At 42.9% G+C, this 16,428-nt stretch overlaps 2 protein-coding genes across 10 annotated transcripts in view; one reads left to right on the top strand and one right to left on the bottom strand.

Moving 5' to 3' along the window:
- The window catches only part of ralgapa1 (Ral GTPase activating protein catalytic subunit alpha 1), a 46,474-nt gene extending 34,985 nt beyond the window's left edge, over positions 1–11,489 (bottom strand). For 8 of the 9 annotated variants that reach the window (XR_003798186.1, XM_029258310.1, XM_029258303.1 and 5 more), the window contains exons 1-10: positions 11,104–11,489; positions 6,883–6,993; positions 5,497–5,546; positions 4,385–4,442; positions 3,918–3,961; positions 2,056–2,233; positions 1,795–1,910; positions 1,383–1,521; positions 1,059–1,267; positions 60–299 (exon numbers count right to left, since the gene is read on the bottom strand). Coding sequence is in view for 8 of the 9 variants with exons in the window: in XM_029258310.1 (XP_029114143.1) it covers positions 60–299; positions 1,059–1,267; positions 1,383–1,521; positions 1,795–1,910; positions 2,056–2,233; positions 3,918–3,961; positions 4,385–4,442; positions 5,497–5,546; positions 6,883–6,993; positions 11,104–11,209 (1,251 nt within the window). In the remaining variant the exon portion in view is untranslated. The remainder of the gene's footprint in view (positions 1–59; positions 300–1,058; positions 1,268–1,382; positions 1,522–1,794; positions 1,911–2,055; positions 2,234–3,917; positions 3,962–4,384; positions 4,443–5,496; positions 5,547–6,882; positions 6,994–11,103) is intronic. The other variant, XM_029258304.1, reaches the window with a different exon arrangement.
- Positions 11,490–12,092: 603 nt separating this feature from the next.
- Positions 12,093–16,080, top strand: brms1la (BRMS1 like transcriptional repressor a). Its single transcript, XM_018727703.2, has 10 exons — positions 12,093–12,425; positions 12,530–12,620; positions 13,083–13,210; positions 13,440–13,519; positions 13,770–13,866; positions 14,108–14,194; positions 14,378–14,442; positions 14,529–14,568; positions 14,780–14,903; positions 15,025–16,080. The coding sequence occupies exons 1-10, from the start codon at positions 12,287–12,289 to the stop codon at positions 15,140–15,142; spliced, it is 969 nt and encodes a 322-aa protein (XP_018583219.2). The 5' UTR covers positions 12,093–12,286; the 3' UTR covers positions 15,143–16,080.
- The last annotated feature ends 348 nt before the right edge of the window (positions 16,081–16,428 follow it).

Here is a 16,428-nt window from a genome sequence, read left to right as displayed (position 1 = left end):
TTTACCGTCCAAGCCATCTCAAGGACGCTTGTACTCCACTTGCTGAACAGGGGGCTTACCTGTCGGAAGACCTCCGTGATGAAATTGACATTGGCTCTAGAAGAGCAAAAGACCTTGCGTAGCACCTCAATGTCTGTGAGGTGCTCCTCATCCACGCTGCACAGACTGGAGGAGCTGGGCTCCCTCTCTGTCAGTGTACTGGTGTTGGAGTGCGACTGCTCTGGCTCGCCTCCTCCATCCAAGCCTTCTGACCCCCGGGCCAACCCCTCCTCCCGTGCTGCTAATCCTGCTGCTGCTTTCTGGAATGCATATGTGCATACAGGCACACTCCGTCACCACCTACAGGTGTCTGCTAGAAACTCCTCATTTTATGCTTTCTTCTCACACACACACACACACACACACACACACACACACACACACACACACACACACACACAGAGAGAGAGTCTGAAACCGCTTCTCCCAAGTGGGGTTGCAGCAAACCGGAGCCTAACCTGACAACACAGGGTGCAAGGGTGGAGGGAGGAACACACCCAGGACGGGACGCCAGTCCATCACAAGGCACCCCAAGCAAGACTCGAACCCCAGACCTAGAGAGCAGGACCCAGCCAAACCCCACCGCACCCCCCTGCTTTCCTAAAATACTGATTTGAAAAATCAGTGTTTCCATTTATTATGAATTATTTATATTTATTTATTTATATATATATATAAAATAAAAAAATAAAATATGTTATGCTGGTAGCACAGTGGTTAGAACTGCTGCCTTTGGACCTAAAGGTCAGAGGTTCAAATCCTACCTCCAGCTATAGGACCCTTGAGCAAGGTATTTAATTAAATTGATCCAGTAAAACTACCCAGCCGTATCAATCTGTAAATCATTGTAAGCAGCTTAACATTGTAGGTTACTTTGGAGAAAACATGTCAGCCGAATGAATAAATGTAAGATGAAGAAATCCATGAAAAATGACCACACAAAGCATAATGAACTTTTGATAGAGCAAAAGAACAGAGGTTTATGTGGAAGTTTAATTTTAGATGTCTCTTGGTCCTACCTGGATGTTCTTTGGCACGTTGTCCCCGTCCATTCCAGGGATGTGTGTCCCACCAGTGGCTCGTGGTTCCAACCAGAAGGACACTAGCCAGCGGATGAAGATCACCCGGGCGTTCAGGTACATCTCCTTAGTGCAATAAATGGCTTCATTGGTCTCTGGGTCCCTCTTTACTATGATGTAATGAGGCTTTGGTCTCATGTGCGGAATTTCTGAGAGAACAAGAATCGTGTACAACATGTTGTTACGCTGCAAAAAATCTCCGACACAGGGCCTGATGGCACCCAACACATACATACACAAACACACAGTAGCTGTCACCCTTACCCAGTATAGGACTGTACAGACTGGTCTCATTGGAGAAGTTAGGAAAGATGTGGGGAAGGTAATACTTCTTAAAGTTTCCAAATAAGAAGGCAAATCCCTTCTCATGGTTCTCTTTGCATTTCCACTCCAGACTTTTTGCCTACAACAACACATGGTACACATGTGTTGGTCAATATAAACAGCATCATTTGCATCTTTTCTCAGTGAACAGAAAAAAAACAGGAAATATGCCATTGCCTTCTAGCAGCCTTTGCAAGTCAGGACATGACAAAGGGGACTGCCAGTGCAGTTTTGAGTGTTCACCAGAAGGTGGAGCCAAGCTGTGTGAGCCAATGTCAAGGATGCTCAAGCATTCCCTGCAATGCATCCACATACCAGACACGTTAGTCAGTTAGTAAGGAGAGACGTGTACCTGGTTTACCATGTATTTCAAAAGTGCTTCTAGGAAGTAGCCAGTTAGATCTTCCTGGCCTTTGTCTCCAGATTGAGGGGGCACAAGGGGGCTGATCTCTTCAGGAGTGACTTGAGCTGGGAAGAATGAGATAGAGACGCTGGTTAGATAACACACCACTCTGAAGTCCCCAGTGATATACATACATAATATGATCAGCTATGTAAGTCCACCAGGCTGCACCTAAACACAACACAGTCTGCTTTGGTGGGAAACACCTACTGTCCTGGAGACTGAGCGGTGGGTTGACAAGGCCATCAAGAGTTCGGGGGCCATGCTCTGAGGATGGGGGCGGGAATCCAGGGATGAGACACGCAAATATCCACAGCTGCTCTTGCTGGCAGCTGGTCTGCAGGGCCTGCATCCACAGCAAGAAGAGTCGTACACCTTCCCGCCGAATCTGTAGAGGTTGGAGAAACATGTTTACACCAGCCCTACCATGACCTTTCTCCAGATTTACATTTATTCATGTAGCTGATGCTTTTCTGCAAAGCGACTGATAATTACAGGCAGTCCCTGAGTTACGAACGTCCAACTTATGTACAGCCCATACTTATGAACCACCCCCTTGCTGACTGGAAGTTGATTTGTTTTGTCACACCTAAGTAACAATCAAATGAAAACTTCATAATGAAGCCTATTATTTTGAAAATCCGAGTTACTGTACATACAATGATTTGTAATAAACAGACACTACTTTGCAAAGTGCATCAAAACATTGTGCGTCTAGAGCAGTTTGTCGGCTTGCGGGGAGGGCGCGTGAGCCCGAGTTAGGACAGACTTCCTTCTTTTCCTGTTAACAGTGTCTCGTGTGTTACTGTACTTGGCTTTAATTTTTGTTTTTACCCTTCTAACCATGGCACCAAGGCGTAAATGTGATGCAAGTGATGGTGATGCATCCAAGAAAAGGGAAACGATCACGATTGAAACTAAAGAGGAAATAATAAAGCAAAAGGTGAAACACCAACGAACAATGGAAAAACAAACATTCAAGTTTTTTTTAATATTTTGAATGCCCACGTGCACACACACTCCCCCCCCCCCCGTAAGAGAACACTCTGCTACAAAAGAAACTTCACAGTTGCGGAAACTCATTCCAGACAGCCCCCCACCCCCCAGGCGTTCTCATCTTGCTCCGCTCTTAAAATCCAGTCCCTCATTGTTCCTCAGGCCCATTCCACGTCTCTTTGATAAGGGCCGCCCATCTTGTCCCCCGACCACTATTTCGGATCCTCGCCTCTGTTCAGCTTGTTGATCGGCTAACCATTTGCTCATCCCCAACCACGAGAACACATCTATTCCTTTGATTCTGAATAAATGATCCTGCACTTGGGTCCAACCTCTTCCATGTCCTCTGTTCATCATGACAGTAGTAACATTTATTATCTCTTTCTATGTCTCTCTATTATATCGAAGACTGTAATGTCATTGTACTGCTGGTACAATACAATGAAATTACAGCAGGAGTACCAAGTCGCTGCATCCATGCACACTGCCATCTACAGTACTGTAGTTATATTTTTATCATGATCACATTGTATTAATAATATTATATTACTGTATTGTTATATTAAAGATGTTTTAGTGTAGCTGAAGTGTGTCTTTAATGTTTTTTATGCACAGAAAAGTACACAATATACTAAGACAAACAGTTGACAAACTGATGTTAGATACCCACCATACCTAACTGTTCCAACTTACATCAAAATTTGACTTAGACAGACTGAGGACATGGAACTCATTCATAATTCGAGGACTGCCTGTATATACCTATTTATACAGCTAGGGAATTTTTACTGAAGAAATTTAGGTAAGTAAGTAAGTAAGTCAGTCAGTCAGTCAAGGATACTACAGCTGGAGGTGGGACTCACACCTGCAACCTTTGGGTCCAAAGGCAGCCACTACACTACCAGCTGCCCCACATAATGTGAATGTCAGTCAAGCCCAGTTACACTATTGGGGTATTGAACAGCATGCTAATGATCTCTCAGAACAATTTTCACTGTTGGTGGACTGAGTTTTTCCTGGGGTCCAAACATTAGTACATTGGAATCAGATTTAACCATCCATGGTTAGATGCGCACCTTTAAGGAGTTGCCAGTGTGGAGCAGTTTCTTGAGGATCAACCCTACGAAACAGGTATTAGAGGGTCAGATACACAGAACCACCCTGAAACCATTTCACTATCAATGTCCTTGTACCACCATAACCAAGCACTACGATTAAAACACTACTATAGTTCTTGATACTTGGTTATATTTATTCAGACAGAAAGTCGCACAATGAGGGAAGAGAGACCATCAAGACAAATAGCCTGTTTCTCTAAGTGAAGATGTAGGTTTATCTGAAAGCCCTTGACCATAACATTTGATCTGGAACTAGCCATTCCCTAAGAAAACCGAGCTTTGTGAAAATTCTAGCCCCAGAGATATGTTGTGGCAACACCGTAGATATATTTAAAAAAAAAAAAAAAAACCCCTTTGGACAGGCGTGAAATAAGCTGTTGGGGTTGTCATTTTGTTGTTGAAGGGATGGTCAAAAACACACTTACCAATGCTGTGGAACTGCCATAGTCCCTGGATTCGCTCAGGCAGCAGCTGGAGAATTTTCTGCAATTGAAAGAAATACAGTTAATAAAAAGAAAACCATCTGTAACTTTAACTACTATTTAGCTTATTCCTTTTCCAAGGCGACTTCAATGCTAGATGTACTGCACTGAGCCGCTTACAAATGCCAGCCCATTCACACAGCAGAGCAATGTAAAACAGTCACTTTTAACTGCCCAATCCACTTGAAATACATCTTTTAGACTATGAGAGGAAATAATGATGAGGGTTTAGGACACCCAGCAGAAAAAAGCCACAATTAGTCATGTCTGAACTAATGAGCAAGACAACTGATTAGGTACAACGGTCCCTTGTGCAGTGTAGCCTTGACACATTGTGCGAAGACAAGGGGGAAGAACAGCAGAGTAGAAGAGCCTCTCAGACAGAGAAGCCTGAGAAAAGGACACATCCACTCACTTCTGCTCCTTTCTGATTAAATCACAGCCCCAGGTGGAAAAGAAGAATATATGTAGATAGTGTGAAAACAGTACCAGAACAAGCAGCCAAACTCCAAATGTAATAAGGAGTTTGATGACTTTTTTACTTCTTGTCACATCAACGTACCACAGAGGAACCTGGTACACTGAGGGCAGTGTGAAAATGGTGGGCCAGGAGAATCATGCCCACAGCCTCATTTGACCTATGATGTGTGCTGTTGGTATTATTGTGGTGTAACCTTTATCTCGTGCCATGTCATGAGGACTGCCATGACCTTTCAACCTCACTCCCTACAAATATCACATGCTAGTTCACTTTCATATGGGACAGAAAGAAGGAAGGAAGAGAGGCAATGGAGAGGTGGCATAGGTGAGAGAGCAAGAAAAAGAAAGAAGAAGGAAAAAAAAGAGGGCAGGGATCAACCTTCAGATTTTGCAGAAAGTGCAGAACCCCTCAGACACCACAAGAACAACCTTGGGCTGTGCTCTGCCATGGTTCTTACATAAGTTTTTGTTCTGTAAATGACCATGTGGTGGATGGACAAACTGCACCTGTACTCAGAGCATGAACTGTGTTTGAAGGAAAAGCAGCAGAACGGAGGCACTGCAGGAATTCTTACCTCAAATATGAATAGAATGGAGTCAAGCTCCTCCCTTTGAGATTTGTGACCTGGAACACAAGTGCCGGACAGTAAGTGCAATAAAAACAGAGCCATTTAAGTCTATTTGTGTTAAGAGTTGTGTGTGGAAACCATAGGGATAACAAGGGGAGAGATGTGTCACCCTAGTATTTGTGTATAACTTCACTGAGTACAACTGATAATATTTTTTAGTCTTCCAATACTTGACAAGTTGTTACACCACTGGTCATTTCAAATCCCCTTCACAGACATTACCGTGGTAATGTCACCCCTCTCTGTACCATTGACCACCAGCTCAGATGAAAACCAGTCATGGTATCCAGGGCATCTTAAGAAATAGGACCTCTCCTGAGCTTTCACCCCACCCTGTGACCAGCACAGCTGGGACACTGCAAGCAGGTCAGGGCAGCTATTTTAGTAACAAAGCTACTCAAAGCCCAATACACTAGGATCAAAACAAGCTTAGATAAGTCGGGCTCTTTCTGCTTGGTGAAATGCTCTCTTAAGGCCCTCTGTAACTGTGCAGCCCAGTCAGGCTTTCCATGGTTCTTACTGCTACCTCTAAAATGCTCCCTGATCAACAGTCATGACCTGAGCAAAGACTTCTGGAACTATATTGTCTCCATTTCTGTTTCAGTAAAACTGCCAATTCTACTTTTAAGCCCCTGAGCAGCATCTCAATATGCATCAAATCTACAATGGGTCTGTGTCCATTATGCTACAGCAGTGAACAATTTATGCTTTCTTACATCCTTCACTACCTTCTGGAGAAAGAACAGAGCTCCTTCTGATGTCATAAACATCTCTTTTGCCTCTCAACATTTCCTTTGTCCCCCCCCCCCCAGTTCTGGCATCAGGTCTTCAGCACATCAGTTCCCTTCTTAAACAGTACCTCACTTCAACTTCAGCCATATTTTACATTCTTAATACTGTGTTGTTTCTATAAATATAAAATCCTTGCAGAAAGAGTAAACAGCAGGAATTATGGTGATTGTTTCCGTTCATTACAATAACATATGAAGAAATATCACAACTTCCCCTCTGTGTCAGTTAGTTCCCTTCCATTATATTGCCCTGCATACTTCCTTTGATTCTCACCGTTGTTCAATACACTGTTAGTATAGAAAGAAAACATGCTTGAAACACAACTGAAAGTGTTTCAAACAGATAATGCAGCCCAGCACTCTTCTCAAGGCTTGAAAACCACAAGGAGGCCAATGCTGGGTGAACATATGAAGTGAGGCACCAAGACATACAAGTGACACCGAAAGGAGATTTGTCTTCAGAAGTTCTGAGAAGTTACTGACATTTGTAGACAGAACAGTCAAGAACTGAAGTAGTGTACTGTACTGAGGTGAGGCTTACCTTTCTGTTTTAGGTTGGCTTCAATTGTGACAAAATTTTCAAAGAACACGTAGTAGATGTGGGAGTAGTTCTGGTCAAAGAAGTGCTTCAGGTCAACTGACTCTGAATTCTCTGTGAGAAAAGAGGATGCAAAAATTTATCAAAACAAACCATGGTGAAACACAAAGTTGTCTTTCAGATGTTTACTTAGTCAGAAAACCTGTGTCATTCAGTCTTGATCCTAGCAAAACCATTGTGGGTGCTTGACAGACAGGAGTACCCTGAGGACCCCATACTGGGCTACAAGGTCTAACAATTAGCAGTTCCCAGTGGCTGACCCAAATACATATTCAGTCCATAACAGACACCCATGAGTCAATGCAGATCCTTTGGAAATGTCATGCACGACAAAGTTGGAAATTAACACACTGTCCAAATACACTGTGTGTCTGGCTTAAGTGATGCGCAAAAAAATATAAAATGAACAAATGAATGTTCTTTAGAAGAGGAACTGCAGCATGTTCACCCTCAAGCATGGAGACATTTGGCCCATGAAAAAGCCCTGACACAACCAGCAGAATTTTCACACAGTACGCACAGAAATCAGCCAGACTACATTTAGGGTTAGGCCCAGTGTAGCGGGGTGACGCTGTTGACCCTGTTGATGTCCAAGTGGCCTGCTTCTGATGACATACATCACTCAAAATGCCTGCCCTCTAAACTCTCATTTAAACTCCTCTGGATATGTACATCAGCCACACACACACACACACATTTTCAGAACCGCTTGTCCCATACGGGGTCACGGGGAACCAGAGCCAACCTGGCAACACAGGGTGTAAGGCCAGAGGGGGAGGGGAAACACCCAGGACGGGACGCCAGTCCGTCGCAAGGCACCCCAAGCGGGACTCGAACCCCAGACCCACCAGAGAGCAGGACTGTGGTCCAACCCACTGCGCCACCACGCCCCCACTATATATATATATATATGCATATGCATGTATAGTATATGCAGCTACTCGTGTGATGAACATTGTGCATATGGTGGAAAGAAAAACTGACTGTACGTACAAATTACACGTCTGCAACTATGTCTCGTTCTGCTAACGTAATGCACAAACTATTTTCTATGAGATGTACATCGCTTTGGAGAAAAGCATCTGCTACATGAATAAATGTAAATACGCAATATAAAATCAGATAGATAAAATCACCAAGAATGTATCAGCAAAAAATGTAACAGAACACAATTCATAACAAATATCTGCACTGACTATTAAATTTTATGCTAACATGTAGTGATTAAACAAAACATGTGTTAATTTAAAACTAGTTAAGTCTAGATAAAAATCAGTATGTCAGAAAATATGCCATGGGCAGCATTTTAAGCTACCATATAGCTATAGCCTGTGGGCCAACTAGTTCAGCAGATGTGTCTCCACAGACCTTACCATACCTAAAGTCTTGCTTGGCTGATGCTGCAGTGTTATACTTTATTAACTTTTTTTTAAAAGCCTCCCAAAATCCAGTTTTTAGTGTCACAAAGAAACAGATTACAGAGAACTGCAGGCCTCAATGCTTACAGAACTAGTCCTGCAGACCTTCACAGTGGATGAACTGATGGAACAACCACTTGAGGAGAGGCCGGCTGACTACTGTGTTGATATATGCTGTGGTATCCTGCACAGAAATAGAACAAAAGTACACTTTGATATCAGATTGTGTGCGACAGCCCAGTGAAACAAATGGTGTTTCCTTCTGTTAATGTTTACACATTCCTTGCAATGAGTTCCGTACTGGCCACTCCATGTTACGCCAAGCACAAGGAACCACTGAATTCGAGCATAAAAACATTGAATGTCCTGCAAAAACATGTTAGCAGAGGCTTTATTTCAGAAAATACTGCCCAGAAATGTTGTGCCAATGCCCGATTAAGTTATTTCGGAAAGAACAAGCTAGGGTGCTATTCACCTCAGGGACCAATTCGGCTGTTCTTATCCTACCACAAAACATTTATGTTTGAAGGTAAAAAACATGTGCAGAGATATACAGAACTCTACCCAACACTTCCGCTGTGAACAAACGGCACTTAACAGAAGGAACCCACAGTTAAGGCGCAGCTATCTATAAAGTGTCACTATTGATGTTTGTTAATTATATAATCCTTTAGTCCTTAATGCAATTGCCTTGATCCAAGCATTACACTCTGCTAAGGCGTACAGCAGTATTGTTGTGGGGAACCCAGCCCAAAACTGACTCCAGTTCCTCACGCACCTCTCCATACAGTCGCCCTGCAAACATCCGCTGCTGTGAGATTTCCCGCAGAGCTCTCAATCCCCATAGGAACCCAAGAGCCAGGCACACCCAACAGTCTCACAACAGATCTCATTTCCCTTCTCCATCCTCAGCATGCCAAGCTCCAGCTAGCCAAAAACACTTAAATCAAGAACAAGCAGGCAGAAAAAGCAGAGATATAACTCCTTCTTATACAGTAATTTGAGCCAGTAATGCTATGGTATAGATCAACGTGATGCATGTCACAACGCTGCTGCAAATTATTATCACTGTTTTTATGAATAATATCAACTAAAAATATATTCATAGCTGCAATAAATAATTTCAGTTAAGTGCCACAATCATTTGCCAGAAATATCTAACAGAGATTTACGCTACATTCCATCCATAGACCTTTATATGTTACAAACTGACCCACGTTAAGTACCTTGATAAAGAATCACAGCTCCCCGTATCCCTCTAGTACCTTGCAATTTCTCGATTCCTTATTCAGTATTTTAGCTGTTGCCCAAGCACTCAACATTTGTCACCCTTTGGCTACAGAGACTGTATTACTTAGTCACTTTTCTGATTTTTTTTTTTTTCCCCCCTTATACAATTTCATATGCAAAAAATATACAAAGCAATGCCTGTTCCCTGCTCAGGCCCAGAGTGGTAACAGAAGCAGGATGTCTGGTCACCTCAAAGAATACAATACAGGAAACAGGTTCATCAGATTGTCCTGAAACTGTACTCTACCCATCAGTGTTTTCTTTGGCCAGCCACACGCAGCATGTTACAAACATTCATCTTCACTTTCGCACTACAAGACAGTACTTTAAAGAAAGCACAAATACCATCACTGTTAAGGAATCAGAATGGATTTATAAAACCAAAGGCTGCTGGCTGAGTTGCAGGAGGCCCTGTTTTATGTTGCATTGCTCCAATACAAGATCCAGTTCCACAAATAGAAAAAGAGCAGGATGCTTTGAAGAAAAGCATCATCAAAGAAATGATCATTGATGATGATAGTAACACAGGGGCACATTTTGGCACCAAGCCTGTAGGTCAGAGAAAAGAGATCCCAAATCCTGGTCACAAAGGGCTGCCATGCGCTGGTCTTCCAGCTCTCTTTAACCACAGCAATAACCTCAGGCACAAAATAAAGCCAAATGCCTATAGAGTAATAATCACTTTTAATCAAGCTTACAACTGTTCAGGTATAATTTAAAGAGAAGCACAAAGGAGAGCATGAAAACAGCAGATGGAATGCCAGGGACCCCAACACAACACAGCTGAGCCTTTCAGATTCTTACACAATGATCATACTCCCATCCATTCATTGTTTCTGCTTTTCACTGACTGATTGAGAAAGTTACGAATTACGATGCTGTCCAGCATTAACGGACGTTCAGTGGCTCAATTCTTGGCCCATCCAGCGTTCCGCAACCGTCTCGTTACACATTGTTGTTACCATGACCAAGTCCATCATATCTATCACCCCCTAAATTGAACCAGGACTGGAAACAGATCAGATGCAACATCAGCAAGCAACACGACGCGAGTGCATATAAATCTCGCGTTGCGTTTGAGCCACCCTCGCATGATGATTGATTCAGTGCCGTTTCAGAAGATCGAGGCGGAGATGCTCATAAACTCGGCACCATTTGATTTGTTGTGCAAGAACTTCGCAAAGCCTGCCTTAAGGCTTAACCACTGCACCAGCGGCCCTCCGAGCAGAGTCCCAACGACCAGGTCTATCTCATCTGCAGTTCGCTCCAGGGCCGGGACCCGAGGAATCGGGGCGAGTCTCACGGCTTCGCTACTCGTCCGTGTGCAGTCGATACCCCCCCGGGCGCCGAAAAGACACTATTCTATTGCTCAAATTGAATCCACCTGTCCAGATTGAGATAAACTCCGCGCGCGCCGCTGGGGTGCCGCAGGGAGCAGTCCGAGGTCCGCACTCACCTATGACGATCCGGAGGTGCTTCAGACGCGTCAACACGTCCTTCTTCGGGTCCAACACTTTCTGTGTCGACTTCTTGACGTCTCCATGAGGCTTTTTTGAAAACATTCCGGAAACCAAAGGGGGGAGGGAAAGCGAAAATTTCCGAGAGGAGCGGAGGAAAGCCTGGCCCCTGTCTCTTCACGGATTCTTCCCGGCTGGCGTACCGTACGGGCCTGAAAACATTTACACTGTACACATCCGCAGCCTCTTTTGAGTAATAGCGTGTGGGTGGGTGTAGAATTCCCCAGGAATTTTGTGCATTTTGTGCGAAACTAGCGCGAACCGTGCCTTCCCGGGACAGCCAGGAACACACCTCTGCCCAAAACAGAATAAATGTCTGTGAACATGGCGGAGCCCGAGAGGGAAAAAACAACTCAATGGACAGCAGAGCAATTCAACGGGGTCCTGTGGGAAAATCCGAAACCCCCGGTTAGGCTGTCTACTGAGAGAATGTCACACTTTATTTAAAAAAAAACTTCTTGTCCAAATTACCCATACACACAATTTGTTTACTGCTGTTCTCATAACTTTTTTTTTTTTTTTTTTTGTACTACTTCAGCGGCTTCTCAATTCACTGTGTCTCACATATTGAGCTGCGACGAGGATGTAAAAAGTATAACTGACGGACTGGTTTCGTAACTACAAAATTTTACTTAATTTTCTAAGCATCAGCTCAGCCTCTCGCGAAATGTCCCCAGGTAATCTTAAGTGTTCGATAATTGATTACTTGCCCTGTGCCAATGTATGTTGGTAAAGTTGTGTCGAAAACGTGCGGTGCACTTGAATTGTGGGAAGTGTAGTTCATATTTTTATTTCAACTCTTCAAGGAAAGGCGGCGATCGATAAAAAGGACTACAGTTACCAAGAGTCAAAGAAATCACGAATACCGCGCCAGTCAACTACGGCTGTAGAGGACTGGAGTAATTAGTGTGTCCCCCCCCCCCCCCAAATTCAAAGTTGGACGTGTTTTGTGTACAACTTGTAGGCACTATAAACAAACTAAAACGCTTATTTTTATACCCGTTCTTTAAAATTTTTTTTAGTCTCTTCGCTTGTTATCATGGATGAGGTTTGTGAGCTTTGATTTTCTACGGTGAGAGATTCTCCTCACGCGACGCCTACCTACCCCGTACCGCAGTGGCGATGCGCATCCAGTCCCGAGAGAAGAAGGCTGGGGATCCCCACGAAATGGAGGTTGACTATCCGCCTCAAGACGGCAGCAGCTCGGAAGATGAGGAAACTGAGACGAGCTCCATTTCTGAGGATGGGGACAGTTCAGGAGGTAGGTGGGTTTGGGTGGGGGTCAGAAACAAGTTCTAAGCAAATTCATAACTAACTCAGTCAGTGTTTTTTATCATGTATTCTTGTACGTGTATGTTCGTGTAGAGATGGACGAGGAGGACTATGAAAGGAGGAGGAAGGAGTGTCTGGACGAAATGGTCAACTTGGAGAAACAATTCACTGACCTTAAAGACCAGTAAGACGTAAAGTTTCTATATATTAGATTACACGGGGTTGGTGATCATGCGGAGGTGTCTTTCGGAGCAAGTTTAATATAATTATTAAACTTAGCACAACACCTATGTGATGTCCAAGGCGACTTGTACTACTTGTAGTTAGTCGACTTTGATTCGTTCACTTATGCAGCAGGGTTGTTAGTTCAGGTTCAAGATAGTTTACATTTATTTATTTAGCTGCCACTTACATTGTAAAGTTACTGTCAGTCACTTACAGATTTATTCAGATCATGGGTCATCTTTTTTTCTGGAGCAATTCAGGGTAAGTACTTTGCAAGATTGTTATAACAGCTGGTGCGATTCCTTTGAATGGAAGTTGACAGGTGTATCTACATCACCTGCTGCTGCGAACCTGAGACCTTCAGGTTAAAAGGTATCGGTCCTAATTGCTATGCCTCCTGCTGCCCCATTGTTGTCGTCAGGCTGTACAAGGAGAGGCTCGCTCAGGTGGATGCCAAGCTTCAGGAGGTGGCTGCAGGCAAGGCATCTGAGTATCTGGAGCCCGTGGCCAGCCTGCAGGAGAACATGCAAATAAGGGTCAAAGTGGCAGGTTAGAAGCCCGTGCCACGGCTGCTGAACTGATTAAAAAGCAATCTGTCATACGTATTGTTCTATACTGGCACGGTGGCAATGCTGCAAGAAATGCATACACTTGAATGTGATGAAGTGCTTGTGCAGTCACCTGTGATCACATTAATTCGCATTGCAAATGTGGAGATTATCCATTGGAATGTTGGCTGTCTTCCTCTCATTAATGAGAAATGATGATTGACTTCCAGGAATCTACAAAGAACTGTGTTTGGAGTCTGTTAAGAAAAAATACGAATGTGAGCTCCAAGCTGCTCTTCAGCACTGGGAGGTGGGCTTTTCCACAGCATAAGGGGGAAAAAAAAAAGAAAACAACAAAGTCAGCCACAAGTTGTATACTGTCAGTAATGCTTCCTTTCACTTGATACTTATTACACCAGACTGTATATAGAGGCTGCACTACATGTGGTTTGTGAAGCCTTAAAATAGGTGCACTTATACATGCAAAGTTATTCCAAAGCCTTTCTTTCTCACTGGAACTAACAGCTGTATGTGTAACCCAAAGGTCTTTTCTTTTGCAGAGTGAAAAACTGCTCTTGTTTGATGCTGTGCAGAGTGAGCTGGAGGAGAAGATAAGACGTTTAGAAGAAGACCGTCACAATATCGATATTACCTCAGGTGTGTGTGTGTGTGTGTGTGTGTGTGTGTGTGTGTGTGTGTGTGTGTGTGTGAAATAATCATCCTTATTTTACATTCTTCAATGTGCATTTTTACGTACACGTGTGCATTTTGGCCTTGGAGACCACAGTAGTCCCTTCAGACCACTATGAACCGCATGATTCAGATCTCCAAAATCGGCAGTCACTTCATACCGTGAATGTGAAAAACTGATGTGTAATTTTGTGGATGTTTCTTACAGAATTGTGGAATGATGAGTTACTGTCAAGGAAGAACAAAAGAGATTCTTTCAGCCCAGAGAAACAAAAAAAGCCTGTGGTTGTCTCTGATATCCTTTCCTTCACTCTGCATGTGGAGGCCTATCTAATTTCTGCAGTGTCCTAGTTCTGTCAGTGAGGCAGCAAGTGTTCAAACAGATGCTTTTAAATTCAGCAAGGATATTGGGTAATGTCAATAGATGTCAATGTATCAACCAAATGTATTTTTTTTTGGCTTCCTTTACTCTTTTCACGGCCATTTATTGTTTATATGCTTAAGGACTTGGATATACTGGAGGACTGGACCACAATCAGGAAGGTAACACAGCAGGTAAAACTTAAGTGGTATAAACAACTGTGAATCAGTGTAGTGGGTAAAGGCATGTTGTACAATTTGTTTTGCAGGCAGTGGCTTCCTTGGGACCACACGGAGGAAAAACGGATGGTAAAATGAAACTAGCCACAACTGTTTTGAAATTGTGTGTGTGTGATATATTTATGTATACTTTTGTAATGGCAAATATTTAATGAAAAGCTTTTTAATAGTCTTTGTATTCTGTGCTTCAGGAATAATGAAGTTAAAGGATAGCTTTTTTTTTATTTTTTGGGGGTGGGGGGCTGGATCAATTTAATATTAATTGAATTTTCTTATCTAGCATCTTTCAAAAGTGACAGTCGGCACAGGGTCCGATCTGAAAATGGGAAGCTGTTTTATGACGGCAGCTGGTACAGCCGAGGCCAGGCCATTTGTATTAACAAGAAGTACGAATATCCCACAAGGTAATTGCTGTGCATCTTTCCTGAACTCACAGGATGACTGGACTTTTATCCAGCACTGGTTCTGTATTCCATCATGTTGGATGGGTTATGCTGCCAGTCTCATTTTGCCTTTGTTCTACAGTGCCATCATAACCACAATCAATCATGAGGAGGTCTGGTTCAAGCGGCTTGATGGCAGCAAGTCCAAGCTCTACATCTCCCAGCTCCAGAAGGGCAAATGCACCATAAAACATTGCTGATGCTGTGGAGTGCAAAAAAAGAGTTTAGGAGGTGCCATTGTTCAAACTGGACATCTTGTGGACTGTGAGGATTTGAAAATGAAACATGCTCTTGCCAGTGGGTAGTTCAGACATGTATGTTTGGTTGCGACATGTCTATGGATCCTCAGACTCCAGGCAGTAACAGTCTAGGAGCAAGAGACCAAATTTTGTTGTGCAATGGAAAGACTTAAAGCTGTCTTTTGTAGAAGCTGGAGAAAAAACACCTTTACTCTTCTGTACTCAGTATGGCTGGGCTGGCATCAAGCTGTGTTGTGGTTTGTAATAGAACAGTCTTTCCAGTCACATCCCTTTGTAAAGGAGCAGCAGTTCCTACTGCCTGTGGCACCCATCTCCCCTGGAACATAAGATAATTTTAAGCCTCAGAATTCAGACTGGCGCATGCTTGTATTTAGGACAGTAAATGGGATGTACCTTAGGTGAGACTCTTTAATACTTTTGGTTAGTGGGTGTGGGGGGAGGGTGTCCTTTGGACTTTTTTTAAATTGTTGGTTATTTAGGGTGTTCTTGGATTTTTTTATCATACCCTGCCACATGGAGGTGGAACAACAGTTTGAGCAGCTTATGATTTTGTGCTGGATCTGCCTGCACATAACAGGAAATCCAAGCTATTGGATGTATGTAAAATTATACAGTAAGAGTTGGTAGTGTTCTGCTGTCAGATCCTGTCATTTTCAGAGCTGGACCACAACAGGATCAGACACCTTTTGTATTTTGGAATGGTTTAACTTTTCTTATCTTTTGTATTTCATGATGAGATGTAACCAACATGTAAATTGTATATAAAGTTTCTGTATTACAGCATTATGAAATTGTCTTGGTACACACTACCCTTGTAATTAATTGTAGCATGTGACTGCAGAATGTGTGAGCTATATTTGCAGTTGCACAATGACTAAAGAGCCTATCACAATGGTAAATACAGAATTTTAATTCATGTTTTTTTTTTTTTTAAATTGCTCTTGCATATTTCACAGCTTTAACACAAGCATATACCTGCAAAAATAGGGACTGAAATTTGAAAGTGTATACGTGTGCTGTATAATTCCAGTTCTTCAGTAACTGGTAACTTAAACCCACCTTCAGAAAAATATAAAGGTAAAATAGCTGGAAATATAGTCTGTCATATCCTGTATGACAGTGACACAACTTTACCCAGTGGTTTTGTATAGCAAATTAGTGCATCACAGCCCCTTTCACAATTAAATGAGTAAATGGTTTCAAAAGTAGACAGCTTCTTTATCTCT

The sequence above is a fragment of the Scleropages formosus genome, chromosome 15 (assembly GCF_900964775.1).
Source record: "Scleropages formosus chromosome 15, fSclFor1.1, whole genome shotgun sequence".
Lineage (NCBI taxonomy): Eukaryota > Metazoa > Chordata > Actinopteri > Osteoglossiformes > Osteoglossidae > Scleropages > Scleropages formosus.
This window is presented reverse-complemented; position numbering and strand designations above follow the sequence as displayed.